Source organism: Xiphias gladius, chromosome 9 (genome assembly GCF_016859285.1).
Source record: "Xiphias gladius isolate SHS-SW01 ecotype Sanya breed wild chromosome 9, ASM1685928v1, whole genome shotgun sequence".
In the NCBI taxonomy this organism is placed as follows: domain Eukaryota; kingdom Metazoa; phylum Chordata; class Actinopteri; order Istiophoriformes; family Xiphiidae; genus Xiphias; species Xiphias gladius.
Window position 1 is genome coordinate 9,752,373 of NC_053408.1, and position 13,945 is coordinate 9,766,317.

General features: G+C 39.3%; 3 protein-coding genes across 6 annotated transcripts; 1 reads left to right on the plus strand and 2 right to left on the minus strand.

Annotated features, from left to right (window-relative positions):
- LOC120794839 (voltage-dependent anion-selective channel protein 2-like) lies at positions 1 to 4,200 on the minus strand. Its single transcript, XM_040136215.1, has 9 exons — positions 4,038 to 4,200; positions 2,941 to 3,012; positions 2,764 to 2,813; positions 2,152 to 2,304; positions 2,006 to 2,058; positions 1,674 to 1,901; positions 1,332 to 1,482; positions 920 to 977; positions 1 to 817 (listed from the first exon to the last, which is right to left on the minus strand). The coding sequence occupies exons 2-9, from the start codon at positions 3,005 to 3,007 to the stop codon at positions 726 to 728; spliced, it is 852 nt and encodes a 283-aa protein (XP_039992149.1). The 5' UTR covers positions 3,008 to 3,012; positions 4,038 to 4,200; the 3' UTR covers positions 1 to 725.
- A 928-nt stretch (positions 4,201 to 5,128) lies between these two features.
- On the minus strand, positions 5,129 to 11,487 carry LOC120794837 (sphingomyelin synthase-related protein 1-like). 4 transcript variants are annotated; one of them, XM_040136211.1, is made up of 6 exons: positions 11,256 to 11,487; positions 9,035 to 9,610; positions 8,116 to 8,211; positions 7,867 to 7,984; positions 7,613 to 7,763; positions 5,129 to 6,902 (listed from the first exon to the last, which is right to left on the minus strand). In XM_040136211.1, exons 1-6 carry the CDS (start codon positions 11,270 to 11,272, stop codon positions 6,598 to 6,600), a joined length of 1,263 nt encoding a protein of 420 aa, XP_039992145.1. In that variant the 5' UTR covers positions 11,273 to 11,487; the 3' UTR covers positions 5,129 to 6,597. The 4 variants fall into 4 exon arrangements, with proteins under 4 accessions (XP_039992145.1, XP_039992147.1, XP_039992146.1 ...); XM_040136213.1 differs by lacking the exon at positions 11,256 to 11,487 and adding an exon at positions 10,539 to 10,755; XM_040136212.1 differs by lacking the exon at positions 11,256 to 11,487 and adding an exon at positions 10,549 to 10,754.
- On the plus strand, positions 11,026 to 12,341 carry LOC120794845 (dual specificity protein phosphatase 13-like). The gene is made up of 3 exons (XM_040136223.1): positions 11,026 to 11,272; positions 11,372 to 11,589; positions 11,726 to 12,341. Exons 1-3 carry the CDS (start codon positions 11,118 to 11,120, stop codon positions 11,944 to 11,946), a joined length of 594 nt encoding a protein of 197 aa, XP_039992157.1. The 5' UTR covers positions 11,026 to 11,117; the 3' UTR covers positions 11,947 to 12,341.
- Positions 12,342 to 13,945: the final 1,604 nt, after the last annotated feature.

Below are 13,945 nucleotides of genomic sequence, written 5' to 3' on the forward strand. Positions count from 1 at the left end.
TTGATTTCAGGCCTTTATTGCAAAGGTAGACAACACACAAACTGCTTCCTGATTAGTGTCACAGTCCTCAATAATGGGATGGAAAATGGATGATACACTCAGATATTCTTTCGCACATGTCACACTGATGAAAATAAAAATCTATTTAGCATTTTCTTGCGACTTAAAAGCAGGTATATAAGGTGGTGGAGATCAAAAACTCATCACACAGCACAATTAAACTTCTCTAGGAAGATAAGTGAGGACCAGTCAATCTTGATAAGCATATTTAGTTGGAGTTACCCTTCCAACAGGCAGAACATCACTACCAAATTATGGATAAAATGTGCAAATAAAACAAAGGAGAAAGAGCTTAAATAAAGGTAGGTATTCTACTGTGCAAAATAACAGCTCAGATTTACATTCTACATTATCACACTTAAGCAAATTAACAGGTTTCTGTTGCCAACATTCAACACCCAGACGAGGGTTTTTCTTTTATTATGGAGAATAAATTGGCAGAAGGTGTAACTGAAAATAAATACATGTGACTGAAACATGACTAGCTATTGTAACCACAATGAAAGGAGGCTACCGGAAAGTTTTCCATCTTAACAGTGCTTGAGAACTCGGCTTGTTTTCTGTTTTGGCTTCATCTCTTTAAAATATCTGTTGCTGACCAGACAGGAACACTCAGGGTCAGAGTCAGCTGATATTCTTCGTCGTCTTAATGGCAGAGCAGATCCTCATGCCTCCAACTCCAGGCCCAGACCTAGTTTGTGACCACCAGCATTGATATTCTTCCCATCCACCAGTGCCGAGAGGAGGAGTTTCATACCTGATATAAAAAATTTAACATCATTAAAACTATTGTGAATCCAAGGTCCATGATATTTGGCCAGTGTTGTCAACTGTACATATAAGTAAAGATGATTCTTACCAGGCCGCAGAGTCTGGGTGTATCCAATTCCTACCAAACTGGCATTATTCACCTTAGCCTGGAGAAAAAAACATTGTACTTAATCATTCAACTAGAAAGCACTTAATGAGCACATCTGGATCCAGATCTACATATAAACAAACAGTAACAGACAATCATGGGGTAAACGCACGGGATAATTTTTAATAAAACAAAACAGTTTGTGAGAAAAATGGGAAAAATGTCATCGTAATGTAGGATTTTTTTTTTTTTTTATTCCTGGATTGGCTCCAAATTTCAATCACTTGTAATCTTAGCCCATGACCTAATTTTCCACCAAATTTGACCACATTTTTGATATATCCCCCGGAAACAGAAAGTGAATATAACCTCCTTGGCGGAGATAAGAAAAAAAAAAAAAAAAGACACTTACTGATATGGAGGCACTGGAGTCTAACTGGTATTTGGCAGCAATTCCAAAGCGAGTGCTGTTGCTGCCTACTGTCCATGCAAGATTCACAGCAGTCTCCAGTTTGTCATTTACCTTCTGGTAAATGGATCCGCCAAACTCTGAACCATTGTTTCTGGGGGGGAAAAAAAACAGCAAAAAATGTGCAACATCATGTTCATGTCCGTATTCTTCAAACAGTTTCACCTGGAAAAAAATACCACACGATCAACTGATCAGTGAGTTCTTTGGAAAGCTACTTGTGTTATTCTACAGTTAAGGTACTCATCCTCCTTGGTTCAAACATCTGTTAATTCTAAAACATACACATTTGTGTTGAGCTGAAAGTCCTCAGTCTTGTAGCCAACTGTGAAGTTGCTCTGGGTCGTCCTGGATTTGGCTGTGTCAAAGGTCATCTGGTAGCCAGCCAGCCAGCCCTCATAGCCAGCTACTGCTGCTCCATGGATAGTAGGACCAGCGAAATCTAAATCTACATCAACACCAACATTAACATATTCCCTTTTATAAGCCGTCTTGACCTTGCCACTCTTCTTGCTATGAAATATAATGGAAAAAAGGAAGAAGTGAAGTTAGAAGGATGTTCTTTAAGCAGTGATTGAAGTCATGATATTCCAATGGACATAAAAACTTTAGCTTACCCAGTATTTGGTGAAAATGTAGTGTCAAAAGTAAGTTTCAGCCCTTTGGTGATCTAAAGAAGAAAATCATTCCATCAATCACACTTAATTTAGAGCAATGTGTCTTTAGGGGGATGATCAGTAACATCACATAGTTTTCAATTTACCTGATCCTCAACACAAATTTCTGTTCCAAGTGTATTTTCCGTGGTCCACTTCTCTGTGAACGTCAGCCCATATTCAGCCCACTTGTACTTGGTTTCCAGGGCTCCAGTGACCTTGCTGGTGTCTACATTGGATGAGCCGGATGTTTTGAATTCCTACATTGAATACAAGAGGAATTTAATTCAACCTCAAGACAATACCGGTTGGAGAAGTTCATCATCTATCACTTGCAGCTAAAATACATTTACAGAGGACCTTGGTAGCCAAATGGTTACAGCATATGCCACATAACTGCAGCTTCCATGGTTTGAGTTTGGCCTGGGACCTTTGTTGTATGTCATGCCCCTCTCTCTCCCCCCTCCTTTCCCATCTACTTCTTTACTATCAACTGTCCAATGAAGGCAAAAAATGCCCAAAAAATCTTAAAAGAGAAATACATTTATATTTATCGTACAGGTAACATAAACAAACACCTCTTGTAAATTAAACTTGGTAATTGAAGAAGTCTGACAATTTCAGCTCATGTAATGTTTGTTCTTATTTACCTAAAACATAGTCTGGCATTTTATTACAGTAACGCAATACTGTATATTTATAGTAATAGTTAAACTCACCACTCCACTTGAAGACTTTGTCTTCACATCAAGCTTAACCAGCCCAAAACCTGCAAGGACAGTGACAGAGAGGAACTACTTCTTGGGCTTGGTAATGCATTTCAAACAGCCAGCCTGTCCTCTGAAGGTCAATAAATACACCCTTATAAAACTGCCTTTTATCTTGCTTCCAGTTACCATATCCCTTATTGAAGATGTCCTTTGCTGATTTTCCAAGGTCTGCGTATGCTGGAGGAACTGCCATTATACCTGTCAGGAAAAATAAAAATTCAGAGAGTGTAAATGGTGAAAAACGTGTATAAATGCACTTGTTGTGTACAGCACATCAGAAAAATATGCATCTTCAAACTGGTGAAGCCTTTAAAGAAATTGTAGGCAAAGTTTAACTACGACAAGGGCTGTAGCTACCATTGGGGATGCTAGGGTCATGTCCTTTGTCTTTTATGGGAATTTGCAAATTATAGCCACCAGAGACTTTAGATTCTATATTTTCAAAAATTAGCACATAGTAGTATTTTATTGGTGGAATCCTCAATCCTTTTATCCTCAATTTACTTACTTATAATGGACTACTTGTGAGTTCACCAAAAAAAAAAAAAAAAAAAAATGTAATAATAAAGAAGTATGAATAAATGAAGTGTGAAAAATATTCATGTCAATCTGTCAAATGGGAGGAAACCGTATTTCTGCAAACAGTATTTCTAGAAATTTTGGCTATGGTCTGACTGCAACTACGGAAATCTTTAAACTCAAACTTCATTTGATTCAATAGTTATAATGTGTCGGCCTTAAAATATTTGTATTGCCAGACACCTGCACTACGTTCTTTTTACTTTAAGTTTCTGTTGTCACGACTCCTCAGTCGAGATTAGACCAGATGCTTGTCTGTAACACCTCACCGTCTGCTTACGACAACCAGGCATATGTCTTTTTTTCGGCATGAATACAATTATCAAAGCAGTCGTTTGTAGATTAAATTGTCTGATAAAGTCTATGTGGAATAATTTTAAAAATCTGAAATCAGAGGCATTTTCTGTGAAGATATAAACGCAGTTGAAGATTGCTTGTTCGTAATTTTTACGATTTAAATAGGGGTTAACTTTTGCCAGTGATAAGAATTATCTACACAGTCACTGTGTCCCGAAGGAGTTTGAACACAGTGTGGTAGGGGGCGTTTTTTTAGCTAGCAAACGTTTGATAGTTTGATAGCCATGTTGTTGACATTCCTGCAAACTACATGAAAAACCTACGTAAATATATTTCTTATTACTTACTAGTATTACTGTTGTTGTTGTTGTTGTTGTTGTTGTTGTTGTTGTTGGTATTGTTGTCAAGTTGTGAATAAGGAAGGGCGTCAGAAATAAGCAGCAGAAACAGGTGTAGGACGATATGGAGGAGACACCGCAACTAACACCCTCCTGACCTCGGAGCCGCCAGGACCCGAAATTAAAGCTGCTTATTTAGTGCCCGTCTGAAATAGAAGCGAGATGGTCACTTTTTGATTCTCAGGCAATTCATTAAGCATTTGTTCTATGGTTTGACAGCAGCAAACTCAATTATATTCATTTTCAAAAATGTTTCATTCCATATTTGTACTACGAGCACACCGGCAAGAGGAAGACCGCTAAATCGCCATGGCAACTAATACGCTAATGTAATGTTTTACTGTATGTTCACTTATTTTTTCAACTGTGAAAGGAACATACCGAAGAAAAAAATATATATATATATATTATTATTATTATATATATATATATTCAGTCAGCTAATGTATGTATATATATATATATATATATATATATATATATATATATATATATATATTCATATATATATTCATATATATATAATTAAACGTTAGCCTTGGACTCAGTCTGCAGCTGTTATGTAGCCTATCCTATCTACTATAAAATAAGTAACTGTAACTTAGAAAACACAATTTTTGTTCATCTTATTGTTTGTAAAACTGGGAAAACAAAGTCCTGGTAGCTCAGTCTTCTGCTGTATAAAATGATTATCAAATGTACAAATTGTTTTCGTGTATATCAAAAGGAGAAAAAACTGATACTGAAATCAAAATAATCACAATCAAACCTGAACCTTTCTGACACATTTTACTAAATGGACTATTCAGTTTGGAAGCATAAAGGAAAATTATGTTATTTTGTTAGTGACACAATGTTCATCACCCTTTAATCAAAGTTTCAAGTACTCCATATATGTCCACTCACCATCACAGGCTTGTTATTGGTTGACATGCAGCAGCAAAAACAATAGCTTGAGGACTACACACAGTATCCATCTCTTAATTATATGGTTGTGCAGTAAGTGGAAGAAAAAGATAAGAAACTGGTCTTTGATTTCAGCTCTTTAATGATGGAAATGATTGAACGAAACATGAAACAAGTTATGTGGCTTTGCAGGAGCGAATGAACATAACAGCATCGTTCCTCAATGAAAGGTCAGCTTCATTTAGAATATTCATGCTCCTAATGTAGTGTAATGACCAAATCAAAGAAAACATCTCTTACACTGGCAAGTTTCACTCAATGAAATGCAGATGCCAATCTGAAATCAACATTACACTTAAATAGCACATTGTGTTTAAAACAAATACATAGTTAAGAGCAACTGTAAACATATTTCTCCATGTGCATGCTGCTGTAACTCTGTACATGAAATATAAAAATACCTATGAACATTTACAAAATGAAATAAATTAATATAAACAAATACCTACAAATTTAAGGGTCCTTCTTAAGAACTATTAGTACATATTAATGTCAAAGGATTAATATCTTGGAAAGTGTAACTGGTACTTGGGTCTTGCCATTTACACTGTATGACGATTAAAAAAAGCACTATCCAACTATCCAACAGTAAACGAGATTCTGGACATTTTTGCACAGAGAAACCTATCGTGACACTCAAGGTAATTGGCAAATGGAATTATATTTAAGACGGCCGGGAAAGAAAAAAATTCATTCCATGTTTTTGGCTGATAAAGACATTTCTTGTATGTATCTTTCCTGGGTCTGGTAAAGAAAAAGCCGGCTACATAAACAATAAAAACAAAGGAGTCTATGCATGTTGTAGTTTATCTTATGATGAGCCATGGATTTCTCTGTCAGCATTTGGTAACATTGTCAAAATGTAAGCGTAATCTCAAGGAATGCAGAAGACTGCATAACATCTGCTTCTTACTATCAAGGGAAAAAAATGCTTCACAGAAAAAAAAAAGCATTAGTGTAAGGTAGATCTTTCCATATTGCTTTAACAGTGGTCCACAGAGTTATGTTTTGATAAATTACAAAGTGGGAGATAAAACAAAACTTTCAGTTTTTCAGAATCAAGATTCAAACCTTGAAATGATTAGGTATTTTAATTGCACAGGAAATGGTTAATTGCTGAAAAGCATTAGGTACGCTTCTGCCTGAGAATTTTTTTTAATGTGGCTTCCTTTTATCATGTGCTGTCCAAATACTAGGTTTTTAAGTTGGGTAGTACCAAAAAAATGCAGTTCATGCAACATAACATGATATCCCTTTAGAGACAAAATGAGCAACCCATCAATGAGACGTATCTCCACTGTGTTCAGTTTTCAAAACAGGCAAAGTGTGTAAATAGGTCTTTTAAGAACCAAGTTAGAAATTAAGTCCCAGAATATAAGAAGGTATGGCTCTGTGTATCCCATCAGGTGTCAGTGCTGACAGGATGACATCAACCTCCTTTTTAATGAGGATATGACATACCACCTCCGTTGGCAACTTGACAAAGCAGACAAAACAGCACAGGTTATTTAGTGTCTGAAAGTACCGCTGCTGCTCCTGTTCTTTATCCAATCAGCCTCCTCATCACAGCAGGTCTAGAGAAGGGCCAGCAGTATTCGTTGGGCACAGGCCCGTTCACATTGCACTCGAAGAAGGAGAACATGGGGAACCAGATGCGAGCTCGTCGACTCTGCTGGTAGGCCCGGGTGTTGGCTAGAGTGTGGTAGTATAGAAAGAGTCTGGTAGTGATGTAGAAGGCTATGAACACATCGATGGAGTAGTGTTCATGTGCAGCCAGGATGAAGAAGATGCCGAAAAGATTGAGGACCCAGGACAATGTGTGAATGAAGTTCCAGCTTCGTGGAGTGTCTGTGTAAAGGAAGCAGAAAGAGCAGTTTTGAATACTTATTTGGATTTATACTACCACCAACCAGAAACATAACATATTATTGAGTGAAATATTATTTTTTGTCCAGTTTAAATTTCAGTTGCAGTACCAAAGAAAAACCCTGTGTGGCAACAAAGGGACTATGTTCCCAAATATGGTTAATTCCTCATGATTAAGTATTTTAACCCTCTGTTTTCACAGCTTTTAATAACCGTTCATAATTTCTCATGCCGATCATGAATGAATATGGACAAAACGTGTCACCACTGTGACATTTTAAATGTTATTTAAGGCTTCATACCTAATAAAAACAGAGCTCATATCTCATATTTTAGTGTGTGTTTTGTGGATTTAAGTACATGCATCACAAAGAAAAAAAAATTGTAATAATTTAAAATATATTTAGATAAATAGATAGATAGACAGACAGACATAGACAGACAGGAGATAGGCTGCATAGTTAGAGCTCAGAGATCATTAATGGAATACTTGGCATTTTAAGAACTACATTCAGTAATTATTCATTATTATAGTAATTCTAAGTTAATTTTGCCTTAATCTTAACATAAAAGGTTTAAGGGGCTCTTGAAGTATGAAGTTAAGTCATTCTGTTCCCCACTTACTGTAAACAAAATTATAAAAGTGGATCACTATGGTTCACAGCTAGACTGGGTTAACAGAAACTACTCACACTCTGTGACAAAGAAGTTGAGCATGGTCAGGACCACAGTGTGACCGCTGAACATGTAGTCACCACATGTATGCACTCCTGTCAGGGTCATCCCAAAACCGCTCCAGATGGCCACAGCTCGCTGCAGTTTGGCCCACATGTCACCATACATCTGGAAGGAGGGAAGAGGTGCAACTGTTAGTACCGTGATCTTTCAAAGAGGCAGAAATGTGGTGTTTAAAATATGATACATGCAAAGTAGGTTAGTGTGTTACCTTTCCTGAGCACTGCAGGTGCTGTCCTGGCACTGACAGGGAGGTGACAAACATGGTGATACAGCGCAGCATGAACACTGTCCCCATGAGGCTGCACAAGCGCCGCAACAGGATGGACCTACAAGTCATGAGAAATAATTACACTGAGTCTTCCAGGTTAGTGATTTATGGGACAGACTGTAGGTGCCCCACAGAGCATTCCCTGCAGTGACCACATTGTACTGATAGGAAAGACTGTCAGGACATTACCTGTGTTTATGCAGCAGCAGAACAAGTAGCCAGATGTTACAGAGGATCACTCCACACGCCTCAGCCATTGCAAAGGCCCATGGTATTCTAGGCACACTATTGAAAAAGAAAAGAAGAGTTCAGGGATGAAACAACTAGTTGTTTAATTGATCAACAGAAAATTAATCAACAACAATTTTGATGAGCTTTTAATTGTTTAAGTCATTTATCAACCAACAATTCCAAATATTTTCTGATTCCAGCTTCTCCAATGTGAGAATTGAGTGCTTTTCTCTGTTTTATATCTTTGTGAAATAAATATTTTTGCAAAAGCAATTTCAATACGTGCCTTTCATATACACACAAAAATATTTTTTAAAAAGCCTACATGTTTCCAAGGCTCTCATTTCTATCTTTAAAGTTTCTACTTCCATGACTGATTTTAATAACAAAATATTCACTTAAGCGATTCATAATATCACTAGATTCAGGCAAAATCTGTAAGATTTTGTAACTAGCCTGATTAACTAGAATCAGCATGTTTCATTTCTCCAAACAAATCCTGGCATGGTCCATGAAATCAGTTCTCCCAGTAAGCTAAGAAATTCCGTGAAAAGCTCAAAGCTGGTCATAAACAACGGGTCACACTACAAAGTAGGTCGCGCTAAAAAACTTTCAAAGATCTCTTTGAACCATGGTTAGCCCATCAGGAATATGTGAGGACAATAATAGAATCAGGCTAGAAGGAAGTAGGGCAGTTATAATGTCCACCATCTGGTGTGATATTCTGTGAGTTGATAAAAAATATATATTTTTGTTTCAGTCTGTCTATGGAATTTCACTGCTGACTAATGTTTCTGTTGTTTTTTTTTCATCTGTTTTGACACAGATCAATAAAATAATGCTTAAGAGTGTCTTAAACCTAAATGTGATCACCCACCTGTCTAGGAAAATATCTGGCAGCGGAGGGTATGTGCGCATGTCAGGCACCCTCTCATGCACTATGACCATGACAAAGGATGTGAATCCAAACACAAACACCACATAGATGGAGCTAAGCACTGTCTTCCAGTACTCTGGATCCAGACGCCTAGCCTGCTGCTTGTACTTTCCATTAGTGTACTGGTGATATTCCTCTCCCACTGGTGCTGTGTCAGTGCTGTCACAGTCTCTGCCCGGGTCTCCATTACACAGCCAATCCAAACTGCCTCCGGAGCCTGTAGGAGAGTGGCCGTCGAAGGGAAGACCCAGCTCCTCCAACACGTCGATGTTCTGTTTCTGAAGTTTGCGGAGCGACACCATCAGCCGCTTGATGTCCCCCAGCACCTTGAGCTCCAGAGGTTGCGAGCGGAGGTCATACTCGCTGAGGGCGAGCAGACTGGTGCCATCCAATCGGTGCTTGTTACACAGCAGGTCCACATAATCGCAGAAGCCCTCTTCCTTCAGCCACTTGGCGACGTGTTTGGGCGTCCAGCGACGGACGCTCAGTTGGGTCATTTCCTCCTCGCTCTGAGGGCTGGAGAAAAAGACATCAAAATTTCTAAATGCAACTCAAACGACTGAGCTCTCCCTTACTGTCAATATCACTTCCTCACTGACTTCCTCCCTAATAAACAAATGAATCTTAAGGAGAAGTAGGCACACTTTATTTCCCCTGAATCAGCAGTATGAATTCCAAACACACCACGCAAGACTGCAACATAGACAGACAATAACTTCACTTTGTGCCAAATTATAAGCGATAAACAAGTATAAGACTGTCCTGAGCTTCACGGGCAGGCTGAGCCCTCACACCTTGAGCAAATATGTGAAGCAAACACGGTCAAAAAATGTGTTGTAAGTTTGTACAGTGGAAACCACACCCTAAAAATGTAGGTGAAGGTGCAGAAACATTCCCCAGGGTAAACAGTGAATTTAAGACCGCTGCGCTAGTTATGGATAATTACTTTTCGGTTATTATCCCCAATCTTAGAAGGAGCTGACACTATCCTACACAATGGACGGAATAATTCTCGTTAAACCTGAACTTCAGTATCATTGGCAACAAACCCTGTGTATGAAGTCTGTTCCCAGGATCTCCAAAATATCAATACAGTGTCAGCATCTACAAATTAAGGGATTAAATGATGCGAGGGCAATGTAACGTTTAAAGCCCTCTTTGTGATTTATAGTACTGCTTTAACTCACATCCACCCACATCACTGACTATCAATAAGGTGAGCCCAGGAGCTAATTCTACTCCTAACTTCTTTCAGCATCTTGTAAGATAACTGGCCCCCCTGGTAGCTGGCAGTATGTAAACAAAGGTTTACCTGAGGTAGACATGAAAGTGAATGAGAGCATCCTCTCCTGTATCACAACAACCCAGCCCAGCAGGCTAGTTCAGTCCTAGCTAACGTTAGCCAGCTTGCTATTTGTTAGCTTTATCACTGCGTGTAACTTACGCTCACTCACCCGGACTGAGATGTAACAGAAGACGATACGGAAACGTATTTTTTCAGCTAGCTAGCTAAACGGCATCTCACAAGAATCTGGAGAAATCGTAGTAGCGTCTGCTGCGATAACACGGGGTTGTTGGAAATCATTTCGCCCCGTCTTTGCGCTGGTTAGCATGACTGTTGACAACACAAGCCGTTAATGTCCCGAATAGCTGCGCACGTAAAATCTGCCACACGGGGCTTGGCTCTCGCTGGCCAAAAGTGACGCCTACTGGTGGAAACCGGGAACTGCATCGTCTTAAATTCAGCATTGGGATTGTTGTGATGAAAAGCGTTAAATTCTTTGTGCAGTTGAAGGTCACAAAATGAGAAATCGTGGTCGAGAAATGTTCTTCGTGAAGATTTAAAAAGGTACGAGATTGACCAACATTTTGAAAACAGGTCACTGTTTTAATTTTAGACCTGGAGCACCTGCCCTTGTCCGTACCGACATGGTTGTAGTAAAGCCTCAACAGAGTTTGACGATACGTGTTGGGATAAGAAATGATACAGGTGAAGAGTATCAGAGTAGCAAGGCAACTATAAATGCGCATGCAGCCAACAATGAATCATCCGCAGGAAAGCAGTGCAGATTCTCCGGCCACTTCCTCTGTGAAAGATTTGGTGAAGGTTTTGTACGGCGGGAAAAGATTTGGTAATCACGTGGATGAAGTTTGGCCTAACCTGTTCATTGGCGACATGTAAGCTCTGGACAACTCCTACGATAAATATGACCCCGGATTTCTGCTTCCCCTCTGACGCGTTTCTCATCATAATTGCCGTTTCCTTTTTGTGCGAAGGTCAGTGGCCAATGATCGCTACAGCCTGTGGAAGCTGGGAATCACTCATGTTCTCAATGCAGCTGATGGGAGGCCGCACTGTCAGGGGAGCCACGACTTCTATGGCTCCGCGGTGGATTACTGTGGAGTGCCCGCAGATGACTCGCCGTCCTTTGACCTCGCTCGCTATTTCTTTCCCTCCGCCGAGTACATTCAAAATGCACTTAACGCGACTGGCGGTAAATACCCATCACGTGGCTTTCATGTCACTCATTCTTAATATGCAGGCCTCCCTGCAAGTCACTCATCTTTCCATGAATGGAATCCCGCATTCAACTCGTGCTTTAGGCTCACTGTTATCTTACTGTTCACCAGCTCGGGTTTTGGTCCACTGTGCAGTTGGGGTCAGCAGGTCTGCCTCCCTCGTCCTGGCCTACCTAATGATCCACCACCACTACACCCTACTGGAGGCCATCAATAAGGTCAAAGAGCGCCGGTGGATTTTCCCAAACAGGGGCTTCCTCAGACAGCTTTATGCTTTGGATGTGAAACTACGACATCATGAGTGCACTCCAATGAATGAAATATCAAAATGAATTGATTACAGAGCCTCAATCTGCCAGTGGAGGGAGATACTGTGCTTTGACTTTAGTTTGTTTCAAGAATGGTATTGAATCAAATGCACTTTCCTTGACTCTACTGCTGTGTGTGATGTGAATCGTGCTGCCTTTTCACAAGATCCTGATCCTGCTTATACTAATGGATCAGTGTAATCAACCTGAACATGACTCAATATGAGACAAGATGACGTTTTATTACCTTTCTTTTGTATTATGTTGAAGGAAAATTACATCCATTATGTTGTGGGTCAAATTAACCCATGAGTTGAATTCATTCTAACGCAGTTTAAGACTTTGCTTTGTGTGTGTGTGTCTGTGTGTGTTCGGTGTGGACGCACAAAACATTAACCTTTAATTTCAAACCCCACTGTACATTTGATTAAAAAAAACATGATTCCATTTAAATTCTAAATGTTAAACTTCACTATATTCACTACATTTCGTGTGTTTGTGTTAGATCCCTCTGGTACCACCTCCATTTTAGCATTTATAAGCAACATATGACCAATCAACAGCTGGTTTACAACACACTAACATTTATTTGTTAGCAAAGTTAAGGACATTCTAAAGTGATTATTAATGTAATTGTCAACAGCTATAAGTCACCATAAGAAACACCCATAAGTGGTGTGAAGACAGGTAATGAATACTCAATAACATAACAGGTGTAACCATATAAAACATGTTTTCATGAGTCCTGAACACATCTGGTAACAGTTTTAAACATACCTTTGAATAATTTGTGTGTATAAACACCTAGGAAATGCTTCTCATGTGTTCATTAACTGTTTATACACAGGTGATGGATGCTTTATGGGAGAAGCAGTAAAACGAAACACTTCAAAATGTCCTTTTTATTAATTGCTTACAACTACATTTTAGTATGGTATACACCATTACTTACGGGTTTTTACACTGCTTATAAAAGATAAACGGGGGCGTTAAGATAAAATGTTACTGCTTCAGGATTTAATCCATGTGCCCTAGATTATCACTGCTCTTCATAATCACTTTACTGTCCACATATGCATGATAACACACTAAACTAAGATGGGAAACATGGTACATTATACCAGCTTAACGTCAGCATGTCATTGTGAGCATATTAGCTTGCCAATATTAGCATTTAGCTCAAAGCACTGCTGTGACTAATTACAGCCTCAGAGTCGCTAGCATGGCTGTAGACTCTTAGTCTTGTTTTCCTGCATTTTCCACATGTGGTGTTGGTTTTTATTGTCCTCTCAAGGAGGCAGAACCCAGTAACTTTCACGTTTCTTGCCAACATGCCTCATGGTTCCAGTGGCAGATTCCAGCAGATTCTGGTCTGGGTGGTCCAGCTTGAACTTTTTTGCACCGTAGCAGCCGATCATAGAGAGTGAGCTAGTCAGCCTTGTCTCTGAGTCTCAGGAATGACGAGTGCCTCTGGTCCTCAATTTTATGTCACATATTTAAGTGCTGACCAACCTTGTAGGCCCAGCATCTTTTCTGAATACATACATTTTAAAAATCTCACAGCCTGTATTGGCTTTGCTGCAGTGAAGGCGATGACATGACACTCTTTAGATTAATTAAAGAATCCTCTTTAGAGAGAACATGGATCACTAACAGCTCAGAGACATCTTCCTCTTATTGTTGGTGCTTTTCAGAGTAAAATCTGATTGTTATTGCCTGGCGACTCTTCTGGAGCTCAATGTTAAGTGTCTCTTTTGGAGAAATCATGTGCTTAAAATGCTTGGAAAACAGCTTCTCAAATGCAAAGTGTAGGCACAGAAACGAACCCACCGCAACCAAGCCTCTTCAACATACAGGAATCACAGAATCACTCTTTCACCAGCAGGTTTGAATCATATTCTCCCAGTTTTTATTTACATATCCAGTTGGGTTTTGGTCTCACCACACACACACACACTACTGTTGATTAATCAATAAGGAGAGGCAACACTTCAGATAATAAATCAATAACTGTCTCCAGGTC

What these genes read in the sequence shown, in the direction of transcription:
- LOC120794845 (XM_040136223.1), top strand. Translation starts at nt 11,118, where the DNA reads ATGCGCATGCAGCCAACAATGAATCATCCGCAGGAAAGCAGTGCAGAT. An exon ending in AACCTGTTCATTGGCGACAT is followed by an intron (nt 11,273 to 11,371) that starts GTAAGCTCTGGA and finishes TTTTGTGCGAAG; the next exon opens with GTCAGTGGCCAATGATCGCT. An exon ending in TGCACTTAACGCGACTGGCG is followed by an intron (nt 11,590 to 11,725) that starts GTAAATACCCAT and finishes ACTGTTCACCAG; the next exon opens with CTCGGGTTTTGGTCCACTGT.
- LOC120794839 (XM_040136215.1), bottom strand. Translation starts at nt 3,007, where the DNA reads ATGGCAGTTCCTCCAGCATACGCAGACCTTGGAAAATCAGCAAAGGAC. An exon ending in TTTCAGCTCAACACAAATGT is followed by an intron (nt 1,483 to 1,673) that starts GTATGTTTTAGA and finishes TTTCCCCCCCAG; the next exon opens with AAACAATGGTTCAGAGTTTG. An exon ending in ACTCCAGTGCCTCCATATCA is followed by an intron (nt 978 to 1,331) that starts GTAAGTGTCTTT and finishes TTTTTTCTCCAG; the next exon opens with GCTAAGGTGAATAATGCCAG.
- LOC120794837 (XM_040136211.1), bottom strand. An exon ending in CCAGATATTTTCCTAGACAG is followed by an intron (nt 8,212 to 9,034) that starts GTGGGTGATCAC and finishes CTTTTTCAATAG; the next exon opens with TGTGCCTAGAATACCATGGG. An exon ending in CTGCTGCTGCATAAACACAG is followed by an intron (nt 7,985 to 8,115) that starts GTAATGTCCTGA and finishes CATGACTTGTAG; the next exon opens with GTCCATCCTGTTGCGGCGCT.